The 27302-nt window shown below is 43.3% G+C and overlaps 2 protein-coding genes across 16 annotated transcripts in view; one reads left to right on the top strand and one right to left on the bottom strand.

Annotated features, from left to right (window-relative positions):
• Nmnat2 (nicotinamide nucleotide adenylyltransferase 2) overlaps positions 1-16967 on the bottom strand; it is a 206943-nt gene extending 189976 nt beyond the window's left edge. Inside the window, exon 1 of the mRNA XM_076547636.1 lies at positions 16834-16967. The gene's annotated coding sequence lies outside the window, so the exon portion shown is untranslated. The remainder of the gene's footprint in view (positions 1-16833) is intronic.
• Positions 16968-21853: 4886 nt separating this feature from the next.
• Smg7 (SMG7 nonsense mediated mRNA decay factor) overlaps positions 21854-27302 on the top strand; it is an 81903-nt gene continuing 76454 nt past the window's right edge. For 2 of the 15 annotated variants that reach the window (XM_076547627.1, XM_076547621.1), the window contains exons 1-2: positions 21854-21971; positions 22384-22616. In XM_076547627.1, coding sequence (XP_076403742.1) covers positions 22588-22616 — 29 coding nt within the window. In that variant the 5' untranslated portion in view covers positions 21854-21971; positions 22384-22587. Of the gene's footprint in view, positions 22617-24607; positions 24674-27302 lie in introns of all 15 variants that reach the window. The other 13 variants (XM_076547631.1, XM_076547630.1, XM_076547626.1 and 10 more) reach the window with 12 other exon arrangements.

Below are 27302 nucleotides of genomic sequence, written 5' to 3'. Positions count from 1 at the left end.
TAGGAAAACTCATATGTCATAAGATATGAGGTACTGATGTACTTTTTTCTTTTTCTTCTTAGGACAGAAAGTCAATATGTCCTGAACCCACCAGGTTTATGATGTCCACTTTATCAGATATCAAGCCCCATATTCACCCGTGTCCTACTTTGCTGCTCTTTTTTAATGTTGATACATGGCAGAATCTAATTATCATAATTCTACAATGAACATTCTTCCTTGGGAGAAGGGGAGCAAATTGCACTTCATTCAATTTCTAAAGTTGTTTTGGCTTCTCTGAGACCATTTCTCTATGTAAGTGACTTTAGTGTCAGCTCATCAAGTCACACACACACACACACACACACACATACAAATCTTGTTGGGATTTTACAAACACAGTGAACTATGAAGAATTATAATCCTTCCCTATTGATTTTCTATTCTGACTTTAAAATTGTGTCCTTTTGGGCTAGAGAGATGGCTCAGCGGCTAAGAGCACTGGCTACTCTTCCAAAGGTCCTGAGTTCAAGTCCCAGCAACCACATGGTGGCTCACTACCATCTATAATAAGATCTGGTGCCCTCTTCTGGCCTACAGTGATGTGTGCAGGCAGAACACTGTATACATAATAATAAATAATTTTTTAAAAATAATAAATAAATAAAATTATGTCCTTTTTATTCTAGTCCATTTTTTGCCTGATGGTACTCAAAATATTCATCATGGAGGTTTTGCTTCTTGGTTAGGTTTCTTGGCTAGGTTGCTAAGTGTCTAAGATTGTTTCTGTTGTGCTTGTAAAGATCTTTGGTGCACAGGTATATGCGTTTCCTGTTATAGGGAACAAAGAACTGCTATTGATTTTTCATATCGGTCCCACAGTTAGCAATAACGCTAAGATAGTTATCTTATTTTTTTTCTTGATGAATCTCTTGTAAGGAATGATATTTATTATCTACACATATTCTTCATGTTTCTTTGTTTATTCTTTAGTAGCGTTTCCCCCCTCTTAAATTCCGAGGCTAGAACTTGAGGTATAATGCTTCCACAGGCCACAGCAGGCTTGCGTTCTTGATCCTAGCAGGCATGATTCTATAACCTATTGATGCTTATTTTCAAATGCTTCCTACATTGTTATGCCAAGTTAGCCAGAGGTTTCGTTTTTACGATTCTTAGATCTTTAATGTTTTAGTTCTTTAAAGTTTAGTTTACATTTTTGTGTTTGGTGAGGATGGGGACACATGTGTGCCCTGGCGCACAGGTGGGGGTCAGAGGGCAGCCTAAGGGAGTTGCTCCTTTCCTTCTGCCAGGTGGGTCCCAGGGATCGAACTCATGCTGTTAGGCTTCATGGCAGGTGCCTTTACCCACTGAGCCTTCTCACCAACCCTTAATTCTTTGTTTCTGCCAACTGAGAGAAGCTATGGGTGTCTCCTCAGCCTGACAGTAAGGTAGCGTAGACAGTTCTCAAGAATTGTAGCCAGGGGTGGTGGCGCACGCCTTTAATCCCAGCACTCAGGAGGCAGAGCCAGGCAGATCTCTGTGAGTTCGAGGCCAGCCAGGTCTACAGAGCGAGATCCAGGACAGGCACCAAAGCTACACAGAGAAACCCTGTCTCGAAAAAACAGAAACAAAACAAACAAACAAAAAGAATTGTAGTGCCATCTTCACATTTGTGTTAAACTATTAGTCCTTGATATATTATTTTATATTTTTTACTGGAGTTGTTATCATAGCAATTTTCTGGCTTTATGTTGGGGCTAGGCATAAGCTTCAGAAAACCTTTTTCTCTTAAATACAGAACCTGGAACTTGTAGACTGATGTTGGTTAAAAAAAAAAAAAAAAAAAAAAAAAAGACTTGCCTTGTGTGAGCAAAGCCCTAGGTACAATTACTAGCACTAAATGTGGTGTGGTGTAGACCTGTGGTCTTAGCACTCAGAAGGCAGGGAGAGGAGGGTCAGAAGTTCAAGGTCATCTTCAGCTGCAGTCATGAGACACTTTCTCAAGAGGAGGTGGAGGAGTGGGGGCAGGCAAGATGTTCTCAAGTGAGGTTCATTTTAAAATGTGTGTGTGCGCGTGCATGTGCGCGTGCGTGCGTGTGTGTGTGTGTGTGCATGTGCGCGTGCGTGCGTGTGTGTGTGTGTGTGTGTGTGTGTGTGCGTGTGTGTGTGTGTGTGTGTGTGTGTGTGTGTGTGTGTGTGTGTGCAGCCATCTACAGACCCTTTTATAGTTTTCTCATTTTCTTTTATTTTGAGACAAGATCTCACGTAGCCCAGAGCCAAGGCTGGCTTTGAACTTGCATACGATGGTCAACACCTAATCTCAACACTTGGGAAGCTGAGGCAGGAGAATTGTCAAAATTGTCAAAAGTCTGAGGCCAACCTAGGCTACACAGTGAATTCTAGGCCAACTTGGGCTAGAGTGAGAACCTGACTCAAAAAAAACAATTAATAAGTAGGCATGGTGATGTACACCTTTAATCCTAGTATTTAGGAGACAGAAGCAAGTAGATCTCTGTGAATTCAAGACCAGCCTGATCTACATAGTAAGCTGCAGGCCAGCCAGGACTACATAGTGAGGCCCAATCTTAAAAAAAAAAAAAAAAAAAAAAAAAAAAAAAAGCCAGAATCCTCCACTGAATTAAAGAGAAGACAGACTGTGGCAGTCTTAAATCATACCCACAAATTCTCCCAGCACTGATCGATGGCCCTTCTTCATTCTTGAGATTGAGTGAGCTTGTGACTGAGTGTGGAAAGGGTACCTTGTGACTTCTGAGGGTAGATGTCAGAAGGCCATCAAGGCTGTGTTTGCAGGTCCACTCCCTGCTGGATCCCTGAGCTGCCTCGTAAGAAGTCCGATTACCCTGAAGTCACTATGATGTGATGCGACCCAAACCACTTAGAAAAGTCACGTGGCAGTATTCCAATCTGCCCCTTGTCACTCCAGACCTGTCTTTCCAAAACTCCCCAGCAATTTCAAGTTAAAGCCTCCCCTGGTGACACCCTGGACACTGTGAAATGGGGACCAACTATGCCTGACCTACCCACCGGAACTCCTGTCCTGTGGGATCTGTGAGCCCAGGAACATGGCGGCTGTTTCTTGCCAGTGTGTTCTGCAGTAGTTCCTTATGCAGCAACACACAGAACACCAGGACATGACTAAATGTACTTCCAAGAAAGAAACAAACAACACAATCGTGGAAGTAACAACCAGAGATGATACTGGGAATTTTCTGAGGTTCTTGGAATTATGTATATGACCAAGAGGGATGTTGGGAATTGAAGTCCAGTTCTCTGGAAGAGCAGCAAGCACTCTTAACTGCGAAGCTATCTCCCCAGCTCCTAAATTTTTATTTCTTTGGGAAAAAAAAAGCACTAAAGTATGTATTGCAACAAGAAAACTGAATTTAGAATGAAATTTTAATATAAAGAAATGCTAAACATAAAAATTAATAAATTATGTTTATAAATTGAACTCACTGCTTGTGTAGTGGTTTTATCCCTCCCCCCCACATACACACACTCATGGAATTAATTTCTAGATGAAAATAACTAATACATCAAGCAGCTAAAACATACATTTTGGGGGTGAGGGGATAACTGTATATTTTTTAATTTTTGGAACTGTGAGGAAAAGAAATAGTTAGGTATGCTTATCAGAAATGTAGGGGTAGGGGGTGGAAGGAGGGAGGACGGGGGAATCAGTGATATGTGAAATTAAGTTAATTATAAAATAAAAATATTTTAAAAAAAGAAATGTGGAGGTGGCTTTTAAAACTATAGACAAAACGTAACCTACAGAGCCAGTGAGATGCGCTGGTGAGGAAAGGGGCTGAGTCCTCTGAGTTCGATCCCTTGGAGAAAGGAGAGAATGGGCGTCCACAGGTTGTCCTCTGGCCGTCACACATGCACCCCGCCCACAAGAACAAATAAAAATTCAATAAAAAAATATAATCTCCAAAGTCCAAATCAGCAGAGGTGAAGTAAAATGGAATTATCTAGTTATCAAGCAAAACATAAAGAATTACAAATAAAAAAAATCAAAAGTGCACAAAAGAACGAGGCACAGTGGTGCGGTGATGCAGATGTTTTGTTCTATCACTCGGGAGGCAGAGGCAGGTGGATCTCTGGGAGTGTGAGGCCAGCCGGGTCTACAGAGTGAGTTCCAGGCCAGTCAGGGCTGCATAGTAAGACCCTGTCTCAAACAAAACAAACAAACAAACAAACAAACCAAAAGGACATGATGGAGAATGGTAGAGATCACTTCAAATTGGTGATACGTCTGTGAATTCCAGTTATAAACAGAAAGTGTCGGGATTTAAATGAAATAACACCCCAGCTATCTGCTGTTTATAAAAGAGGTGGCTATAAAGGGAATAAAGAAAGCTGAAAATAAATAGAAAAGTTCTAAAAAGAGCATGCTAAACGAAATTGTTGGAGGCACAGCAGGAAAGTCCTTGAGCCCACAGATCTCCGGAGAAACCAGGGATGCTAAGCATGCAGGATTGTCTTTCCAACTGAAAAGATGTAAAACCTGTTCTTCCATCGAGAAAGCTGGAAATTGGAGGTGATCTGCTGATCTGTTATCTGTTGGGCCAGGCCACATCAAGCTCCTACAACTAGAAGCAGAGGTGACTAGTAATCTGAATGACCCTTCCAGCCAGGGGCTCCCCCACACTCCCACAACAGGACAAGAAGTGGCTAAGAACCCAAATGACCTCTACACTGTCTGTGTGACTGAGACCAGGCCAGACCTTTCCTTAGGTCCTTAGGCTAGCACAGGTATCCTATCTCTAGAACCCATCTTTTTGGGAGAATGACATGCACTGAAGTGTCTGTGTAATTACACTTCCTTGTGCACCGGGGATTGTATTACACCAGGAAACTTTTTTCAGAATTATCCTGTGTTTAAATTTGTTGGGAATAAACCGCCTGCCATCAGACTCCCTGAAGTCTTGATCCAGGTTGATGAAGTTGGTCTGAACTGAGTTTTCCTTCTCACCTCTTCACTGTTCACTTTCCTGCCTGCCATGACCACCTGCAGAGCCCTCTGACAAAAGCACATTAAATATTACTATCAGACTACAAAGCCAAGGTACTGATACTGATAAATCTGATTTATAAGTACTGATAAATACTGAAATCTCATAATGCAAAAATTTTTTTTAAAAACTTACAAAAGTTCTATCCTGCTAATTATATAACCATGATATGAAATAAGAACTAATTGAACTACAAGAAAAAAATAGTTCAACAACTATATTGGAAAGTTTTAATGTGTCCTTATTAGAAATACAGATTAATTAAACAAAATTTAAGTTGAGAGGTTGGATGAAATTTGGTGTTAATTTTCCTTGTGCACAATTTGTAATCTGCAGTATATCTTCTAAAATGTTTGTTCTGTGCATGTATTTGTATGCCCATTCCACTGACCATGTGTGGAGCTCAGAGGACAGCCTGCAGGGTCTTTCTTTTCACATGGTTCTCAGAGACCAAACTCAGGTGGTCAGGCTGGGCCGTAGCTGCCTGTTCCAGCTGAGTCATCTTCCCAGTCCAGTTCATTTTCACATGACAGTTTTTCTCTATCTTCTACCTTCTCCACCCACTTCCTACTTTAATGCTGCTTTTGAGTAGCTTCCAGACCATGTTGAGACACTGTTCCTGGGGAACATGAACAAATGCTTACTCACCCAGACAGGGAATTGTCATCAGACCAAAGTAAAGATAGCACCAAGGTTCATCTTGGTGAACCAATGAGATTTTTGCAGGGTTACTTACAGGTTATTCAAAGACAGCTGCATCAGTAACACTCACCCCAGTATGGGTGACAGCTCACCCAAACTGGAAATCTGGAGCACACTGCACAGCCATGTCCTTTCCCGGTATCTTAGTTGGTCTGATTGGTTGATTTGGTTTTTTCCCCCAGGTGGCTTGGCTGCTCTGAGACTCTTCTAGGAAACACGGCTTGTCTTCTGTCTCTCCGCAATCCTTACTACTTAGAGATGCTTGGGAAGGGAGGAGCCTAATAAATCAGATCAGTGTCGGGGACTTCCTGAAGCCTGTGAGTTGTTTTCTGCTATGTGCTTAAGGGGCTTCCCTGCAGAATGGAATGTTTCATCTCCGCTTTAACGCTTGTGTCTCAACAAACTTTCTCTCAAGGTGGAAGGTTTAATTTCGAGGACACTGCTACACAACAGACCCTTACCCCAGCCCCAAAGTAGGTGTTTCAGAGAAATGGGAAATATGGGGGACACTAAACTGAAAGCAAATTGGCCAGAATTTTGTGTGTATGTATTACTCTGCTTTCTTGCCACAGCTGAGCTGTTTGTTCGTGTATTCTTTGTGTATGTGTGTGCACTTGCATGTGAATACCAAAGGTTGACAATAAGTGCCTCCTCAATCTCTCTCCATCTTAGTATTTGAGTCAGGGTTTCCTTCCTGCTGAACCTGTAGCTCATTGATTTGGCTAGAATAACTGGTCAGCAGACCTAGGGATCCACTAATCTCAGCTTTCCAGCTAGGGGATTACAGGCTCGGGCTGCAGCAACTAACTTTTATGTAGGTTCTGGGGATTTTTTTTTTTTTAAGGTTTATTTACTATGTACACAACATTCTGCCTCCATGTATGCCTGCATGCCAGAAGAGGGCACCAGATCTCATTACAGATGGTTGTGAGCCACCATGTGGTTGCTGGGAATTGAACTCAGGACCTTGAACTCCTTGTCCTTCAGTCTCTGCCTCCCACAAGTTGGGATTACAATTGTCTGCTGGCCATTATATTGGGTAATCTTTAATTTCCAAATCTTGGAAATAGAATTAATGAATACAGTGGTATTTCTTGACTTCTTTCAATATTGAAAATTTGGAGATTGGGTGTGGTGGTTCAATCCTGTAGTCCCAGAATCTGGGAGACTGAAGCAGAAAGATCACCATGAGTTCAAGGCAAGCATGGGCTACAAACTGAGGACTTGTCTCAGGATGGAAAAAAAGAAAGGAAAGGAGAATGGGAATGAGGGATAAACTGTGGAGAGGATGTAGAATTCCAAGTATGAGCTCACAGCAATGGCGTTTCTACTATTTTTCCCTGGTACTGTGGATGTAGGAATCTCTGGTTTCAGGTTTCCTCTACTCTCAAATGCCAGAAACCTATCGAGAATCTTTGTAAATTCCCCAGGATATCTGGCTTGAGATGGGAGGCAAAGTATAAAGCTTTTTGTTATGTGTTTTTTTTTTTCCCCTCTGACTTTCTGTATATACCAATCAGAGGAATTTTTTTAAAAATGTATTCTGATGCTAAATTGCTTTTAAGTTATCATTGGTCTAAATTTCTTTAGTCCATAAAATTTTGCAACCTTAAAATTTAAAATCATTCACAAAGGGAATGGAGAGATAGCTCAAAGGTTAAGAGCACTGGCTGCTCTTCCAGAGGTCCTCAGTTCAATTCCCAGCAATCACATGGTAGCTCTCAACCATCTATAATGAGATCTGGTGCCCTCTTCTGGCCTGTAAGCATACATGCAGGCAGAACACCATATATAATGAATAAATAAATCTATTTTTAAAAAAATCATTCACAAAGGATGCAGGTTCAATAAAATTCCACTAGAGTTTTAATCTCATTATTAACCCACCAGAGATTGCCTTTCTGCATCTGCTTCCTGGCACCCATCACCTCCCTTACTTTCCTCAGAGGCCTCACTCCTGTCTCCTAGTCTCTCCTATCTCTAGTTTTCTATGTTGGGTTGTTTCCTTTGCCTCTCAGGAAGACAAACCCTCTCTTCTCTTTCATTCATTGTATAGGCAAGCTCTGGGAAAGTCATTCAAACAATCTTCAATTACAATCCTACATGTTGATGACCACCAAGCCATTGATTCCAAATCGGTTCTTCCTACATTTCTCCAGATTCATAAACTCTCTTAACCAGGACAAACGCCATGAGTGTGAGATAGACCGCTCATCGAGCATAGACTCTTCCTGGTTAAGCCTGACACCGAGTTAGCCCAGCATTGACATAAAGGCTAAAGGAGGGAACTCACTCCACAAAGTTGTCCTCTGGCCTCCACATAGCCCCTACTGAACAACAACAACAACAGCAACAACACACACACACACACACACACACACACACACACACACACACACACACACAATTTTTAAAGTTTTAAATTCAGTTCAACATGTCCAACGTGAAGTCATCATCTCCACATCCCGCATGCCTCCGAATCTTCCTTACCTTTGACTCTCTACTGTCATCCAGTTTTCCAAGTAGAAACCTGGTTTGTTTTTAATTCCTTCTCCTTTGTTCTTCCCAACCAGCAAGATATTGGTTATTGTATTTCATTTAACAAATATTTGTGCTGGGCGGTGGTGGCGCACGCCTTTAATCCCAGCACTCGGGAGGCAGAGGCAGGCAGATCTCTGTGAGTTCGAGGCCAGCCTGGGCTACCAAGTGAGTTCCAGGAAAGGCGCAAAGCTACACAGAGAAACCCTGTCTGGAAAAACAAAACAAACAAAAAAAAAATTGTAATCACAAACTTAATAAGTACTGTTACACTAAACTAAATTTGGCCTGAGAGTGATTCCATACAAGAGTCCTTACTTAATGAACTTCAACCTGAGCCTAGAAGCTAACCCAAAGCCAAGCTTAGATGTATACATTTGTAACAAGTAGCTGAGTCTCAGCCAATCACAGCAGCCAAATGCAGTGGCCCACTGTTCAAATCATGCTCAAATAAGGCAAAGGTTGACCTACACCCTTTTGACCTGTCTCTGTACCTCTCTTCTATTTTCAGTCCATAAATACCAGTTGATCACATTGCAACTCCAGAGTTCTTAAAAGCTGTTCTGGATCAGAGGCTGCCTGATTGTAGCACCATGAATAAAAGCCAGTTAAGATCTTTAACTACGTTATAACTTCTAACAGTACATATTGAGCATCCCACACCAGATCTGTAATCCCGGTACTCTCGAGGAAGACGCAGGATTGCTATGAGTTCTAGGCCAGCTTGGACTGTTTTGCTTGGGAGAATAACAGGCTTTTTTGGTTTTTCGAGACAGGGTTTCTTTGTGTAATACTCCTGGCTGCCCTGGAACTGGCTTTGGAGACCAGGCTGGGAGAATACTGGTCTTTTAAATGGTGATGTCTGCAGCCGTGGGAGGGGGCAGGAGACACAGCTTCACACTGATACCTGAAGCAGCCTGAGGAGTTCTGTATACAGAGGCCTGTACTAAGGTGAAGCCAGGCTGTTGACTTTTCAGTGGACACGAATCTCAGGATGTATCAGTATGAAGCAGAGTTGGTGTTTATTAGAAGGGACATTAATTTAGATTTAATCACCGGGATTAATGAAAAGAAAGGCGCTGAGGGAAAGGATAGTACACACCACGTGTGGACAGAGGCTCCTCAAGGGAATCACCCGGAAGTGTCCTTGCAGGAGTCATGTTTACGATTCTGGTGGCTTCTGAAGTCACACCTCTAAGGATTCCTAGGGTGGTTCTTGAGGAGCCTTGGGCAAGGTTCTGTGATAAGGAGAAACCAAGGTCACCAGAGTTATACAAGGGAGTTGAGATACAGTTTTACTGCAAATGAAATTTATAATCTTGTGAAATATCTAGAACAATGCAGGCCCACACCTGGGAAAGGAGTGAGGCCATACTTTGTGCTTTTCTTTGTCTCCTTGTACATTCCTTTTTTCACAATTCAGCTTCCCCGTCCCTTCTTTTCTTCCTTTTTTTTTTGGGGGGGGGGGGCACTTTAGTTTTCTCTGTGTGTAGTCCTGGCTGTCCTGGAAGCTGCTTTGAAGACCAGGCTAACCTCGAACTCAGAGATCTCCTGAGTACTGGGATTAAAGGCTGTGACACCATGCCCTTCACTTATTTTCTTTCTGAATAGTAAAAATAAACAACAAACAAACACTAAGGTTCCTGAGGAGTTACATTCCTGAGAAACAAGGAAGTTCCTGTTTTAGGAGAGGCCTTGGGTGTGCCTTAAAGTTGAGGGAGAAGAGAAAAAGGTCAGATAAAGGTCAGATAAAGGCCATGGCTGGCATGTAAATCTAACTCGGGGCACTCGGTCCTTCTCAGCCTGGGATGACTCTCAGCAGGCTGAGATTCTCAGAAGTGAATCCCAAATCACCAAAGGCTGTTGGTCAGTAAATTGCTACCTGCTTGAAAGTCTAATTATATAGTTTCCTCTTCTGAATGGGAAATAAAATTTGAAAATGAAAACTCCAACATTTCATTCTGAAAGACTTTGTAGTGGACGCATTTCTCGGTTGACTGGGACACTTAGAAGATTATCTTGATTACGTGCCTGTATTTCATCTTAAAGGGGAACACTGCCCCTTCATTTCATTCTCTAAACTTCAAGCACTGAGAGCAAGACTGTCGCTTACCATTGGCACTCCAGCCACTAGCATAGGACCCAATACTATGGGATCTTTGATACATATTTGAAGATTGAGTGAAAAAAATAATAAATAAACATTAGATGGCAAATCTCCCCTTGGCAGCAGGATCTGCACAGACAGGGTTCCCAGAGGTAAGATTGTGGTTTATGTAGAATGATCTGTTTTACAGTTTTGTTTTGGAGTCAGGGTTTTGTGGACCACATGCCAGACTTAGGTATTTGTCTTGGATGAGCAGAGAATTCCTATCTAGGGGTTTTTCAATCAGACATTCTCTTCACACCCTAAAAGCTTACATCTACTTAATCTCACTCTGTGCTTTAATTCCCCAAACTAGCGGACCCTTAAATGTTTACCTAAACTCAACCCCGCCTTCTTTCTGCAGCTAATAGACACCGTTGTGCACAGTGGGGGAGCGTTGCATCCCAAGACTCGTTACATCCTATAGACTTGGTCCAACCACAGGACGTGTTGAAGCACTAAAACGATGTATGTCTTACCGAACAAAGGCTTCGGTGAGTTGGAAGACAGAAACATCTCAAGCAAAAGTTCAGAGAGCACACGAGAGGGAGCGGGAGCCGGAGCGGGAGCGGGAACGAGCCGGGCGGTGGGAGAGCTGGGGTGGGTGCACGTGCTAGCCCAGGCCGGCTGGGTTAGCTCCTGGCAAGTTTCCTTGTCCTCTTTAGCTTTCCGACAGCTCTTCATCACAGCTCCTAACACGAAACAGCTAACGAACGGAGACATCCCCCATCAGCAGTTGAAAGCTGGTTTCGCTCTTGGCGGTTTATCCTTGGCTTTCCGACATAACTGACTTGGGGGCAGCACACTCTTTACCTCCTTGAGTGCAGTTTACATCATTTCCTGTTTGTTCTTTCTACAAACAAACCTGCACTGCCGAGAGTATGGAAGTGCTTTTTCATTTTGTGCGTGCAGTAAGAGTGGCGACATTTGTTGAACTTCTCTCCAGGGCCAGCGAGGCTCAGATATTCATATGTTAGTTACTGTGATTGGACTGTTTGCCTCCAGAAATTTAATTATCCCATTTGCTTTGAAAGCTGAAGTGACTTTTCAAGAATCTTACATCAGTTTATTAGCTCTATCCCATTATAGGAGAAAAAAAAAATAATGCTAGAACTTACTAACATTTTCCTGGTGATTCTTGAACTTTTCATCCTAGGCCCTGATGCAAGTTTCTTTGTGATTAAACGTATTATTAAAAGGTTATTACTGTGTATGTGAATGCATAGTGTGGGGGGGTGGATAGGAGGTCAGAGAAGGAATTCGCAGAATGGGTTTTCTCTCTACCTTTATGTAGGTTCTGCGTTCTAAATTCAGGCACCAGGCTTGTGTGACAGGTCCTTTTAGCCACTGAGCTATTTTGTTAGCCCTTTATTTGATTTCCTTATTTGCGTTGTGGTTCATTTTTATTGAGACATGGTCTCAGTCCATAGCTCTAGTCCAGAACTGGGGTTACAAAGCAGAGCCACGACCCCAGGTTCCTTACATCTTACCCCTCAACTTTCTGTACTGTCTTCTTGTTTTCTAGAAGAAAGTGTGCATCTTTCTCCTGCTGTGTAATGAACTGCTGGAGACAATTCCAATTCAAAACAAAGTTAAATTTTAAAAAAAATCAAACTTTCAATGCTTTTTTTCTATACAGAAGGATGAGGTTTTGCCGTGAAATAACCTGAATTTTATATGAGTTCTCTTTACTCACTGCCTAAGTAAATTTCATTTAATTAAAATTCTCATTTTGTTAAGTATAAGAGCAGGTTTAAATTACCCACAGGATTGAGGGCCCAGTAGGGTTCTTTTCTAATTGTTTAGGGATTTCCTCTAGAGAACATACTCAATAAAGTGATAAGGGCATTTAAGCATGTCCTTAAAATTCATGGTCCAAATTCTTATAACATCTTTCCATTGATTTAAGAAACTCTTATTGAACATGGAAATTCCAACCATTTTGCCAGAGCAATGACTCCAGTCAGTACAAGAGGAACAAATATCCAGTTCTATGGAGCTACAGTCCAAGGTGACCAACCAGAACATGGAAGTGCCGGCATGACCGTCATGTAGAAGGGTCGAGCACTGTGGGGACCTACAATAGTGTGGCTGCTTCCTTGACGCTGGGTGGGTGGGAGACAGTTAGGCTCCTCATCAAGAGTTCAGCTTGAAGTCTGAAGAGAAATGGTATCCAGAAAGAAGACATATTTTGTGTCAAAGGCTTTGAGATGAAAATATCTCCCATCTTTTCAAAGGATCTAAGAGGTCAATGTCATGATGGCCAGTGTGGTCAATATCAGATTTTACTGGGTTGTCTAAGGGAGTGGAGTTCCTTCCGTGCTGTGGGATACCTAATTTGTATGCTGTGAATATGTGTTGCTCGGATTGGTTGATAAGTAAAGCCGTTTGGGCTATGGCAAATCAGGTTATAGGTAGGCAAGAAATTGAAGAGAGAGACAGAAAGAAGAAGAAAGGCAGAGGGGAGAGAGATGCCAGCACCATCAGGAGAAGCAAGATGTGAAAATGCCGGTAAGCCATGGCTACATGGCAACTTAATTAGAAATGGGTCAAGTTATAAGAGTTGGCTAGCAAGAAGCTTGCCATAAGCCATGCAATTGCTAATTAATATTAAGCCTCTGAATGATTGTTTTATAAGCGGCTATGGGACCTTGGCGCTGGGCGAGACTGGAGAAACCTTCAGGCTACACATCCTTGGTGCTAACAAAGAACTGGAGACCAGGAAAGACAGAAGAGCACACCATAGAGAACAGAAAAATGATCAGCTTTATACATTCAGGACTGGTGAAGCCTAAGGCTGCAGTCTGTTCAACAGGTGCTGATTTGGGCATCTTACAGAACCCCAGGGACCTGCCCTTCCTTCTATTGGTCCTGGAATCCCACCCCTGTCCTTCCCCTTTGTTTCTCCTCACAGAGTCTTCTGGGAGCAAGAAGTAGTCATCTCAGAGAGCCCTCTTTGGGTTTCCTTGTTTACCGATGTCCTCCATAACTCTGCTTCAAGAACGAGTAGGTAGGGGAATTAGAGGAAAGGGCCAGAACAGAGGTCACCTCAAGACAGGCAACCTTGCCCCAAGGGTAATGAGAAGAAAGCCAATGATAAACCATGCAAAAAAAATGTTCTTTAAAAATTTCGTAAGGAGACAATATATTTTGGAATGTGCTCATGTCTTCCTCCAACAATACCGAGAACATTTTACAAGTATGGGACAAACTATCCAAGTTTCTGATACCTAGAAGTTTTCTGCGCAAGACCCTGGGAATTAGGACAGATAAGAGAATGCTTGGGTACATAGCCTTGGTTCTGTTTCAAAGTGATCTTTACCACATTTTAACACAAATGGCAACTGGAGATGCTAAAGTAACGACAGGAAAAGGAGAAAGACATGTGTCTGTACACCTGCATCTACATGTACTTCCCCAGTCAGGAACAGTGTCCACCTTCCACAAATAAGAGAAAAGACGGGTTATGTTCTCACAGTTAGACGACAGAGGGAAAGCAATAGTTTTGGTAGTACCACAGACTTTGACACGAAATATATTCTTTTCAGGTTTGGGACCAGAAGATGCCTTTGGTAGCCTTGTGCTTTGTATACTAAAGTGTTTCACGAACCCTACGGCTCTCTGCCAACAGGGTATGAGAGGCTACGTTTTTGTTCTATTTGTAATACTTTCCCATCTTCTCTGTGAGCATTTCTTTATTTCTTTTTTTTTTTAAAAAAAGATTTATTTATTATGTATACAGTGTTCTGCCTGTATGTGTGCCTTCACACCAGATCTCATTATAGATGGTTGTGAGCCACCATGTGGTTGCTGGGAATTGAACTCAGGTCCTCTGGAAGAACAGTCAGTGATCTTAACCTCTGAGCCATTTCTCCAGCCCCCTTTTCTTTATTTCTTTTCATCTTCTTCATACTGTCTCTACATTTTTTTTGAGATATAAAATGTCTCTATAATATATATAAATAAATGTCTCTATAGCCCTGCTGTCCTGGAACTCACTATGTAGACCAGGCTGGCCCCTTGAACTTAACAGAGATCTGCTTGCCACTGCCTCCCAAGAGCTGGAATTAAGGGCATGTGCCACCATGCCTGGTTCTGTCTCTATACTTTAAATTGGTACACGTTCTGGCATTATAGTTTCTCAGATGTATTTGCTTCTTGGTAGTTGTGGGAAATTCTTGGAGATTAAAGTTTTCTCTAGCAAACACTAGGGGAATGGTGAACATGTGTGTGGGTGCTGGTGTGTGCATGTATCTGTGCACGTGTGTGGAGGACAGAGTTTGATGTCAGATGTTTTGATGCCTGCCCATCTTCTAAAAATCATCATCATCATCATCATCATCATCATCATTATCATCATCGACGGAGATCCAAACTCCGGTCCTCAAGCTTGTTCAGCGAAAGCTTGATCTGCTGAGCCGTCTCCCCGATCCAAACCCAAGGTTTTCACCCGGACTTTGGACCATAAAGCTTCGCCACTATTTTTCAGGCTAACTGGCTACTAGGAATGAATGGATAGACGCATACTTGGAGAGTTCCTTGAGGAAGGCTGCTGACCCCTGATCTAAGTAGGCCCGAGTTGAAATGTCAACTTGTCTCTGACTCACTATTTGAAGAGCATGAATCATTGATTTGACTGAATCAGCTTTATGGTTTGAGGTGTGGCCCTCAGCAACACCAGACAGCTTCCATGCATGTTGTAAGTGTGGGTGTGCAACTGATAAATTCATCTCGGCAAAATAAAAACACCTATACTGGTGCCCACCTGCGTGCATAGGATTTGAAAGCATTCAGAATATGTAGGCTAAATATTAGACTACATTCGTGCTTGCTAAAGTGTCGCGCAGTGGGTGAGATGTCTATTATTATAAACATGGAGGAGGCTTGCTATGTATTAATTGTTGGGTTATGGAAGCTCTGGTTTTATTCCTATGAAACAGGAATGTTAAGAGTAGCTTCTTAATGAGTTCTTAGTGTTTGGTGGAAAAGTCACTTCTCCGTGTATGTGGGTAAGTGGTTATACTCGGCTGTTTGGTGGTAATAAAGGTTTTTGAGGGTTCAGTTATCTAAAGAAGGACTCACAGTGCCTTGGCGCCATGTTCTTTTCAGCAATCAGGAGCATAGATAACAAAAATCTATATTCTAGCATTGAATAACAATAGATTTGCTAGTGTACTTAGCTCTGTGAGTATCGCAGACAAAACCTAGGGCAGTGTTTTCAATTTTTTACGAATAATTTTTATGTTGCAGTGTCGCTAAGTTACTCGTGTTATCTTGATATAAAGGAAATGAACATTAAGGGCCAGCATTATATATCAGACACTCAGAAAAATCACATGCATCATCATTAAAGCTTACAGGAAGTCTGTAATAGGAAATGTCTTCAGCAAAATGAAGTTCAGGCACTGAGACAGCAGAGCCAGGAGGCACACTCAAGTTTGTTAGATTATACATTTTCAAAGAGATCGCTTGGCCAAAAGACAAACGGAACAGCTTCAAAATCAGGTAGGATTAATGGAATGAGGCAGCCGCTCTTAAGCTTTTACTTAGTTTAATGTAATTTATATGTTAGGGGGCTGAGCAAAACTTCTGCAGAATTGTTTGTATTCTATAATTCCACTTAGGTTTGATTCTTTGAGAATGATGATCAAGGCTATTGATTAAAACAGTAAGAAGAGAAGAAAAGGGGTGCATTATCCAGCTGTAAATTCAAAGTAGTGGTTTTTTTTTCTGAATCTATTGATTTTTGTTTCTGTTGTTCATTTGTATAATTTTAGACAGGGCCCCGCTGATATAGCCCTGACTTCCCTGGGACTCATGTAGACAATGTACTGGCTAGTTTTATGTCAACGTGACACAAGTTAGAGTTATCTGAAAGGAGGGAACCTCCATTGGGAAAAGGCCTCCAAAAGATCCAGCTGTAAGACATTTTGTTAATTAGCGATTGGTGGAGGCGGGACCAGCCTATGTGGGTGGTGCTGTTCCTGGACTGGTGGTCCTGGGTTCTACAAGGTAGCAGGCTAAGCAAGCCATGTGAGTAAGCCAGCAAGCAGCACCCCTCCATGGCCCCTGCATCAGCTCCTGTCTCCAGATTCCAGCCCTCCTTGAGTTCCTGTCCTAACTTCATAGTGGACTATGATATGGAAGCATAAGCCAAATAAACCCTTTTCTCCCCAACATGGTCATGGTGTTTCACCCCAGCAATAGAAACCCATCTAAGACAAGCAGGCTGGCTTTGGATTTGTAATGATCCTGCTTCCAATTTTATTGGGTTTTGAAAATAATTTTGCAGATAGAATCAATGTTTTATACTCTGTGAAATATAAATATTACCATTATTCTATATACTTAATGGCATATTGTAAATGGAATTGAAGATTCTTATAAAATCTTAGGAAAGCTGATATAAATACAAAGTTTATTTCTGACCTCATCTGTAGTTCTGTTTTGTTCTTATCTCAATTTCCAAGTCCATCATTTATATTCTTATCACTTCTTGTACTGCAATGTCTCTACCAGAAGGTGAGTTATTCTAAGACAAGTATCATCCCTCTTTCACTGTGGTATCCATGGTAACCTGGACAGTTCCTGCAATATAATAATGCTCAGTAAATGTTTATTGAATATATCAGCCAGCAGCAATAAAAGAATTCATCTTATCTCGTTTTCTGTTTCTAAAATGAGAAGATATGAACATTTTCATAGAGTTAGTATCAGAAGTTTATGACATGCTTACTATTTACTGGAGACATATGCCCTGAACATAAAAAGGTTGTCATGATGATTATTTTATTTAGTATGAGATTACATTTTTGTTAAAATCTTGAAAGTATCTAACCACTACATTTCAGGAAAGAAACATAGAATATTTAGCATAATGCTTGAAAATATAGATTGAGCAATAAGACAAGAGAAAGATAAAAAGTGATATATAAGTAGAAAAGAAAAAAAATCAAAGTATCTCTACTTATAGACAGCATGATGCTTCACTTAAAAGACTCTAAAGATTCCACCAGAAAACTCTTAGGCCACCTATACACTTTCAGCAAAATATTAGGTTACAAAATCTATACACAAGCATCAGTGGCCTTTTAAATATAGTAATAATGAACTTGCTTATAAAAAATTACAATCACAATATCTTTAAAAACACCTTGGATGCCAGGCAGTGGTGGCACATGCCTTTAATCACAGCACTCAGGAGGCAGAGCCAGGTGGATCTCTGTGAGTTAGAGGGCCAGCCTGGTCTACAGAGTGAGTTCCAGGAAAGGCACAAAGCTACACAGAGAAACCCTGTCTCAAAAAACCTAAATAAATAAATAAATAAATAAAATAGATAAATAAATAAATAGAATAAAAACACCTTGGAAGCCAAGCAGTGATGATGCATGCCTTTAATCCCAGCACTTGAGAGGCAGAGGCAGGCAAATCTCTGTGAGTTCAAGGCCAATCTGGTCTACAGAGTGAGTTCCAGGATATCCAGGACTGCTTCACAGAGAAATCCTGTCTCGAAAAGCCAAAAAAAAAAAAAAAAAAAAAAAAAAAAAGAAAAAGAAAAGAAAAAAAAAAAACTTGGAAAAACTCAACTGAGGAACTGCAAGATCTCCACAATGAAAGCTTTGAGACACTAAAGAAAGACTGCCCCTGCTCATGGATTGACAGAATAAGAGTGTAAAAATGGACATGTTACTAAAAGCAATCTACAGATTCAACCCAATCCCAATAAAATTCCAATGACTCTCTTCACAAAACACCACCACCGCCAACAACAAATTATAAAGTGCATATGGACGTACAAAGGACCCCAAATAGTAAAATCAGTCCTAAGCAGCAAGAATAATGCTGGAAGTATCACAAATTATATTAACGAGCTATAGGAAGAAACATTATGTGGTGCTGGCAGAAGGAAAACAAAACAAATATGTAAGCCCACACAGCAACAGCAACAAAACAATCAGAATTACAACGTCAGGAAAAAGACTGCTGAACACCAGCTATAGAATAAAATAGAAATGTATTTCTCTGCTGTGCACAAAAACAAACAAAATGGACCAACGACATTATATGACCTAAGACTTTAAACAGCTAGCAGAAAACAGGAAAAACACCTGGAGATACAGGCATGGGTAAGGGAGTTCTGGACAGGGTTCTGCTAAATAGGGTATAAACCCAAGGGTTGACAAATGGGATTACATGAAATTTAAAAAGCTTCTCAACAAAGAAAACAGCCACTAGAGTGAGGAGACAGCCTGCAGATAGGGGGGAATCTTTGCTAACTACACATCAAATGGGATCAATATCTAGCAGGGTTTCTCAACCTTCCTAATGCTGTGACCCTTAATATAGTTCCCCATGTTGTGGTGACCCCCAACCATAAAATTATTTCATTGCTACTTCAGAACTGTAATTTTGCTACTGTTATGAATTGTAATGTAAATATCTCATATGCAGGATATCTGATATGCGACTCCAAAGGGGTTGCGACCCATAGGTTGAGAACCACTGATCTAGAAGTTTTAAAGAAATGCAAAAAGTAAACACCAAAAGGCAAATCATCAGTAGATGGGCTAATAAATAGAATAGAGTTTCTCAAAATAAGAAATATAAATATTTGCCAGGCGGTAGTGATGCATGCCTTTAATCCCAGCACGTGGGAGGTAAAGGCAGGCAGATCTCTGTGAGTTCGAGGCCAGCCTGGGCTACAGAGTGAGATCCAGGACAGGTGCCAAAGCTACACAGAGAAACCCTGTCTTAAAAAACCAGAGAGAGAGAGAGAGAGAGAGAGAGAGAGAGAGAGAGAGAGAGAGAGAGAGAGAGAGAGAGAGAGATCAACATTTTCAGCCGTCAGGGAAATGCAAACTAAAACTGCTTTGAGGTTCTATCTCACCATTGAGAATGGCTGTCATTAAGAAAAACCAGTTACCAGTTATAACAAATGCTGGTGAGGATGTGGCAGGGGAAGGGATTCTTATATACAAGTAGGTGGTGATGTAAGCTGGAAGTCCCTCAAGAAACTAAAAATAGAACTACCATATGACAGCTCTGCCACTGGTGGGTATAGACCTTAAGGACTCTTAAGTCAACATACCACAAAGATACTGGCACTACCATGTTTATTGCTGCACTACTCCTTATAGTTAAGAAATGGAGGGGGCTGGAGAGATGGCTCAGAGGTTAAGAGCACCGAATGCTCTTCCAGAGGTCCCAAGTTCAATTCCCAGCAACCACATGGTGGCTCACAACCATCTGTAATGAGATCTAACACCCTCTTCTGTATACATAATAAATAAATAAAAAAAAAAAAAAAAAGAAATGGAACCAGCTTCTGTGTCCACCAACAGATGAGAAAATTTGTTACATATATACACAATGGATTTTTTCAGCCATAAAAATTAAATTATTGCATTATTATTATTATTATTGGAAAAGGCAAGGAACTGCAGATCAAACACTAAGGAAAATAAGAGTATAAAGGACAAACACTACATTTTCTCTCATACACAGCATCTAGATTTAAATTGTGTATGTGTCATGAAAGTTCAAAGAGGACCATGAGAGGGGAAGAAAAGGTCTTAAGGGAGGGAAGTGGGGGAGATAATGGAATTCATACCACAGTGAAGGCAGAAGGGAGGATTAAGTGGGGGAGGGCATCAGTAACGGGGAGGAAAGGAGTATGGAGGAAGTCAGTGGAGAGGGTGAATAAAAATACGACATATTCATAGAAAATGCCATAATGATATCCATCACTCTGTATGCTAACTTTAAAAAGTAGACTATTTGAGTATACAGTAGTAACTTCCGTTCTTTGGCTCTCAGATTTGAAGGAAAGTAGAATTCTACACACCGGAGATGTGAACGGTTTCTCACTAGGTGGCTCTCTTTGCCGTGAGTGGGCGGCGCGTTGGTGATGGTGGAAGATTGGGCCCATTGTACTTCGGCAATCACCGCGCGTCACAGCGTCCAAGCGCATCACACTGGGCGCTTGCTCGCAGCATGAGGGGGCAGAGTTCACTTTCTATTTCGTTAATGACAGTCTGTCCTTGAGATTTATTTCCAAGTGGGCTGTACTTTCGTTTCCTGAGAACTCGAACATGTTCCAAATAAACACTGTTCTAGGATTTTAATAGGCGTTGGATTCAGGGAAGGATCTGGAAAGCGTTTGTTTAGGCGGTATGAAAAACCAGAAAAAATCAGGTACCCAAAGCCAAAACCAAGATCCCATTGAAATGCTGATTTGAACTACACCGTGAGGACTGTATTCCTGGGGATTTTATGACCTTACATATTCTAAAACATTCTGGGATAGCTACTTACATAACTTTTCAATATGAATTGAAAATAAAATCTGTAAAATGCCAATAATTACTTCACTCCATCAGAACGATTCCCTCCATGATAGACTCCACGTCACTGGGAGCCATTATTTGTTTTAACCCTAAATCGGACACAAAAAATACATATACGCCAAAATGTTTTTTTCTCAAAATGGGAAAATTATTTTCGTAGACTCCCTCATGCTGATACATCCAGGTACTTTTTTATATAAGGTTTTCTTCTCTAATTAAAAAAGAAGTGGCATGTTCTCAAACACGGCAGATTTTTGAGGAGGGGGGACTTTGGAGATCAGCCTTCGATGATGGAGCTTGATCCCCAAGGGGGTGTCTCTGGGAAGGATGGCGGTAGTCAGCCTTCCCGATCACTCTCAATTCTAAATGCCTACGAACTGCGCGTTAGCCTCCTAGGCTGGGTTCAAGCTCTCTGTCTCTGCCGGAAGGGCCCCCAGGTGACATGGGGTAGGAATTAGGGAAGGGGTCGACCCACTAGGAAAAACCGCACCTTCCGGATGGACTGCCGGAGCGGCGTCACGGTCGTCCTGTTCCCTTCTCCTCCCTGAGGGACCCCGGGGGCAGTGGGTGGGATCCCGCCTCCCCGCCGCAGGCAGTCGTGGGGAAACTCCTTCCCCTTGCTCGCTGCCTGGCGCTGCAGTATTGCCCTCGCTTTCCCGCTCCAACCCTCCAGCCGCCAGACCCTGCGTCTTCTTCTCAGGCCCGGCCCTCTCCCCACCCGGCTCTGAGAAGAAACGGTGGAGGTGGTTTCCACCCGCGGAAAGGGTGGAAATGCCCACGGCTGAATGCCTCGAAGGTCTCCCCCGCAGTTTTTGCTGGGAGGGTGGTAAGGGAGGAGGAAATGGACTTCACCGCCCGGTGACAATCTCCGATTCCCAGCCTTGAGAGGTCAGGGAATCCAAGCGGGGAATCCTGGGCGGTTTCCCGGGAACCCGTTCCTCTAGGGGAGGGTCACCCTGTCTACACACACCGGTTACTATGACAATACAACCACAGCCTCCAGTTTCCATGGCAGCGGCCTGCCCCAACCGATTGGTCTCCTTTCTATTTCTCCCTGGGCTCCGCCCTATCCCCCCTCCCTCCAACACCCTCCAAGCGTGCCCGGGGAGGGGCGGCCGAGGAGAGGGCGGCCTTTGCGTCACTCCTCGGCGGCGCGCGAGGGGAAGACCAGAGTCGAGGAATTGGCGGGCGGAACTGTAGGAGGAAGGGGTGGCGTTTCCGGTGGGGAGCAGTGGAGGAGTGGAAAAAGGAAGCGAGGAGTGGGAGGAGGGTTGAGAGGCGGAAGGCTTTGAGTGTAACTCCCGGCTGATTTTTTTTTTGGGGGGGGCGGGGGCTCGATGTTCGCGGGGAGCGTGGGGTCGCCCCCTCGCACGGGAGGACAAGGGCGGGCCACCGGGAAGCCGCCGAGCGCTGCCACCCAGCCCGTCAGCCGGCGCGCAGGCGCCGCCCAGCTCGCCGGTCCCAGAAGGGAGCGATCTAGAGAAGCGGAAGCCACCCGGAGGGACCGGCGCTGCTAAGGTCTCGCGAGAGCGAGCCGGACTTCCTTCCTCCGGTTCTCCCGCCTCTTCCCCCGCCCCCTTCCCCGCTCCCTCCTCTTCCCCCTCCCGAGCTGGAGCGTCCCTGTGTCCCACAGGCCGGAGCCGCAGCCGGAGCCGCTTTCCCTCCTCCCTCCCCCTCGCCTCGCTCCCTCTCCCCCCCCACCCCACCCCGCGCCGAGCGAGGAGGAGTCGGAGGAGAGGAAGATGGCGGCGGCCGCCCGCACCCGCGGGGCTGTGGGGCCGCTCCGAGGAGCCTGAGAGACCCACGGAGGCTTCGCGGGGAGACGCGGCGGCGGAGGATGAGCCTGCAGAGCGCGCAGTATCTCCGGTGAGTGCCGAAGCCCGGCCGAGGCGTGGTGGGAGCGGGAGGAGGCTTGGGGCGGCGCGGGGGGTGGGGGGGTGCCAGGAACCGCGGACTCCGAGGTGGTGGTGGTGGTGGTGGTGGTGGGGGGAGTTGCAGCGTCCTCCTGGTTCCCCGGACCCGGAGGCTCGGGCACACACACACATGGCTGCCTGGCCCCGCGCCGGCCGAGCTGAGGTCCCGCGAAGCCGGCGGTGAGAGCGGAGGGAGGTTGGGGAAGCGTGAAAGAGAACGTGTGTGTGTGTGTGTGCGTGCGCGCGCCTGTGGTCTCAGCCTGCGGGCCAGGGTAGGGAGAGGCACCCCCCCGGGGGGGGCGCAGGTAGCGACCGGGACTGGAGGTGGGTAGGTGTGGAGGGGTCTGGTCCCCACCGCAGGGGAAGCGTGGAGTGTTGGCTGGAGCGATGCATGGCGAGAGTTAAGAGGATGGAAGTCAGCAAGCACACCTGGGGGGTTGGGAAGGGCACACACAAGACTGGAGGGCACACGGGAGGAAGGGGAGCCCGCAGGGAGCGGGAGCTTGATCTTTTATCACGGCTTGGGAGTACGAGAAATAATGCCTTCTGAGGTCAGTTGGAGAGGTAGGGGGAGCCCGAAAAGGGGGGAGTGGATGAAGGGAGAGGGAGGTGCTATGAACAAGGTTATGTTCTCCGAAGAAACTGTAGTTGGAAGATACCATTCTGTGAGTCGTGTGCATTCATTAAGTGCTATGTAAGGAACTTGTATGATGGAGCTCGAGTGACGCATGGGTGGTGGTGGTGTATGTGTGTGTCTGTCTGTCTGTCTGGAGGGAGGGAGGAAGGGAAGCAGAGGTTGATGCACACTTAAAGAAGGCACACATGCATTGACAGTACCTGATGTCGAGAACATTTTGAATGGAAAGGTAGCTGTTGTACAGTCAGGATGGCTTCATGGATTCTGAGTAAAAGCTTGAAGGAAGCTAGAGGGTAAAATAAAGTCTTGATGTCAAAGGAAAATAAGATTGTTGGAGCCTGAGGTTAATGGGAGACTTGCAAAGACATAGGAACGTAAAAACTGGTCTTTCAGGAACAACTTTGAAAAGGCATGTCTTGTGGGAAGATGGTTTTTAAAAAGTGGTTTCGTACCTTGTGGAGAAGGCAGTTGAATGGGTAGATATCTGAAGGACAGGTTACCTTAGCTGTTTGGAGGTTAGTGAAGTGAAAGAATCAATGTGTGAGAGTAGACCCACGTATATTTATATTGCAAGAGAAGGTATGTTGTTATGTGATACACAAGGTGGCTCTTCTGTCTTGGAAAGTAGTTATTCATTATACCAGAGAGGATAGTGGGACCTGTGAACCTTTGACGCATGAATTCCGGAGTTTAGCACAGCGTATATGCCTGATACTGTAAGTTGACATCCCTTTTTCTTCTCTGCATCCTTATTATTTACGATATTAAGGAAACTAACTTATGAACATAGGTGCTGTAGTTAGAAATAGAAACTACAAGGGCAGTTCTTAAGGAATTTGCAACTTAATATCCATTAGGTGAGTAAATAAACAGCACCAACTAATGTAGTTATCACTTCTGAAGGTACCATGTTGATGAGTCCGAAGTCAGGAGATGACCAGGAGATGACCTGAGCAACTGGGGAAAATCAGGGAAGGCTTCCTTTGTTCATTTGCTGATTTATATGCTTATGATTCATCAGTTGTTTGGTCGATCACCTGTATGGAAGGCATTGTACCAACTGCTAAGAATAGAAAGTAAGAACTCCACCCTCTTACAGAGCTTACACATTTGTTAGGCTTTGAAAGAAAAGAGCACTTACATTCTAAGGATGGCAGTAAGCCCAAAGTGAACTATTTGAGGATCATATGGCTGGTGTGTAGAACCAAATTCACATACTTGTCTTCTAGTTTCAGGTCAGCTTTCTGTGCTGCATATCTATGCTCATTCTTTACTCAAGTGTGTATTGAGGGCTTTCTATATTGTAGGAGCTGAGGCTCCACTGGTGAACATGGACAAGTTTATCTTGATAGAAAGTCAGTAAACATGAACAGGTAAGTACACTATCAGGTCCTGTAAAGTGCTAGAAAGGAAAATAAAAGAAGACCATATATTTTAAACAAACACAGTAGTTAAGGAAAAGCTTCTCTGTAACCTGATGCTAAAAGGGCCTTGAATTTTATGATCTTTATAGATAAAATGGGTGGACATTAGAAAATTTATGTTGAGGGCTTTGAGATATTGCTTCATTTGTAGAACACTCGCCTAACATGCACTACATAAAAGTGGGTGTGATGTAGCCAGCCTGTAATCCTAGCATAGCATTCTTTTAAGTAGAAGCAGGAAGATCAAAAGTTCAAGGTCATCCACTATTTAGCAAGGTCAAGACCATCCTGGGTTTCATGAGCCCCTGTCTCAAAGAAAGAAATCTGAGATGCCTGTTTAGAGGCAATCTGTATGTTCATAGCTATGCTTTGAGAAAATTACTGGGTCATAAAATAGTGGATGTTTAGGGGTTAAAATAAGGTCTTGGCAGAGTGGGAAAAGGCTGATACTTAATGCAAAGAAAGCTGGCTTTGAGGAGGTCTGTGCTATTTTATAAATCAGCATAGAGGGAAGGATTAGCCTTAGGTATGGAATCAGTGACAGCTTGGTGTGAATTTAGCTCTGAAGAATGGAGAAAATGAAGTGATCAGGGTTTAAATAACGGACACATCTCTAGCTGCCTTTGATAACAAAAGAGGGAGGTGTGGGATCTAGAATTCCTTCACAGTTTTTCAGAGTCAGTTTTACTTTTGTGGATCTGTCCTAAGAAATGGAGTCCTAAGTTTGACAGGAGTCTGATACTTAGAGGTACTTGCAGGAGGAAGATGGCCAGTAATAGAGATTTGTATTAGCTTCAGTTTCCCTCAGTTGAGCAGAGACTGGAGGGTAGCTTCGAGGAAGCATTATGTTGAGTTTCTTTGAAAATAGTAGTTTTTTTTTTTAATTTAGTAGATTTATTTTTATTTTATATGTATGGGTGTTTTGCCTGCATTAATATCTGCATTGATGTGCAGTGCCCATGGAGGCCAGAAGAGGGTATCAGATTCTTTGGAACTGGAGTTACAGATGGTTGTGAATGGCCATATGGATACTGAGAATCTAATCTGGGACCTCTGTAAGAGCAGCCAGTGCTCTTAACTGCTGAGCCATCTCTCCAGAACAGCTGTTTCTATAGAAACTTAGAGGAGGTGGCTTGTGACCTTGATTTTAGGAAGTTTTGTTGCCTACCTTTGTCAGAGAATACCATGACTGGACGGTTTTTAGACTGCATAACTGCAGATTTTCCTGTGTGTAGAATGAAAATTTGTTTTCTCTTAGCTGAATTTTAATTTGTTAGAGTAAGTGAGCAGGGGTGTCTGGTAGTGAACGGGTGGGGCAGTGGAAATGTAGGGAACAAGGTGGCAGTTTCAAAGAGTGAGAAGATTATGAAGTAAGATGCCTCGGTAAGAACAAGACAGAGTGAATTTAGCATTAAGGGAACTGAATTCATCTCAAGTTAAAGGAAGAGCAGAGATGAAAAGAAAACTTCTGTAGAGGAAAGAGATGATACTATGAACAAGACTGCAGATGTGTTTTGTTAGAAGTATCTTTTTTCTCCCTATTAGTAGTAGCATGACTCCTGCTCAAACAGATGTTGAAATAACTTAATTTTTATAAATTAAGAAATGTGGTATTCTAATTGTACTGAAATGTGATTTTGATTGTATGTTAATAAATAAAGTTGCCCAGGGGTCAGAGCTATTAGAGCCATAGACAGAGTGTGGCGGCGGTGGCGGCGGCGGCGGTGGCGGCGGCGGCGGTGGCGGCGGCGGCGGTGGCGGCGGCGGCGGTGGCGGCGGCGGCGGCGGCGGCGGCGGCGCACGCCTTTAATCCCATAGATCTCTGTGTGTTCAGGGATACAGCCAGCATTGGAGACATATGCCTTTAAGACCTGGGGGGCTGTACATTCAGACAGTGACGAGGCAGTCATGTGTTTGGGTTTACAACCAATGAGAAGGCAGAATGACTATGAAACGACATACACACAGGGAAATACTTCTCTTTCGGGAAACTAAGACCACCCCAGGAGGAAGAGTGAGATTTTAGCTCCGAGCTCTGATCTCTTGGCTTTCTCTTTTACATTGGTTCTGTGTTTCTTATTTAATAAGACGGTTGGTTACGTCTACAAAGAAATGTCCTTAAAAATGAATATTCTAGGGAGGAATATATTACACAAGTCAAAGTAGAAGGCAGGTGTTTTCTCTTGATTTTGACAAAATGAAAGATTTTTTTTTTTTAAAGACTTTGACACGTCTGAAAAGACTGAATTGAATATAGGTTTTCCGTTGGGGGAAGAAGGGTGAGTGAGGATAGGCCATAGATGAAATTATAAGTAAGGCATAACATTATACTTTAAAAGAATGACTTTTTTGAAAGGGTGGAAATTAACATACCAAAGGCACTGTCTTGGGTTTCTGTTTCTGTATTAAAGACCATGACCAAAAAGCAGCTAGGGGAAAAAAAGCACTTTGTAGTTCATCGTCATTCAAGGAAGTCAAGGCAAGAACTGTCAAAGAAGTGGAGGGGTACTGTTGACTGGGTTACTCAGCCAGCTTTCTTCAGCCTCGGGGACTATCTGTCCAGGAGTGGTACCCCCCC

This window comes from Peromyscus maniculatus, chromosome 11 (assembly GCF_049852395.1).
Source record: "Peromyscus maniculatus bairdii isolate BWxNUB_F1_BW_parent chromosome 11, HU_Pman_BW_mat_3.1, whole genome shotgun sequence".
NCBI lineage: Eukaryota > Metazoa > Chordata > Mammalia > Rodentia > Cricetidae > Peromyscus > Peromyscus maniculatus.
This window is presented reverse-complemented; position numbering and strand designations above follow the sequence as displayed.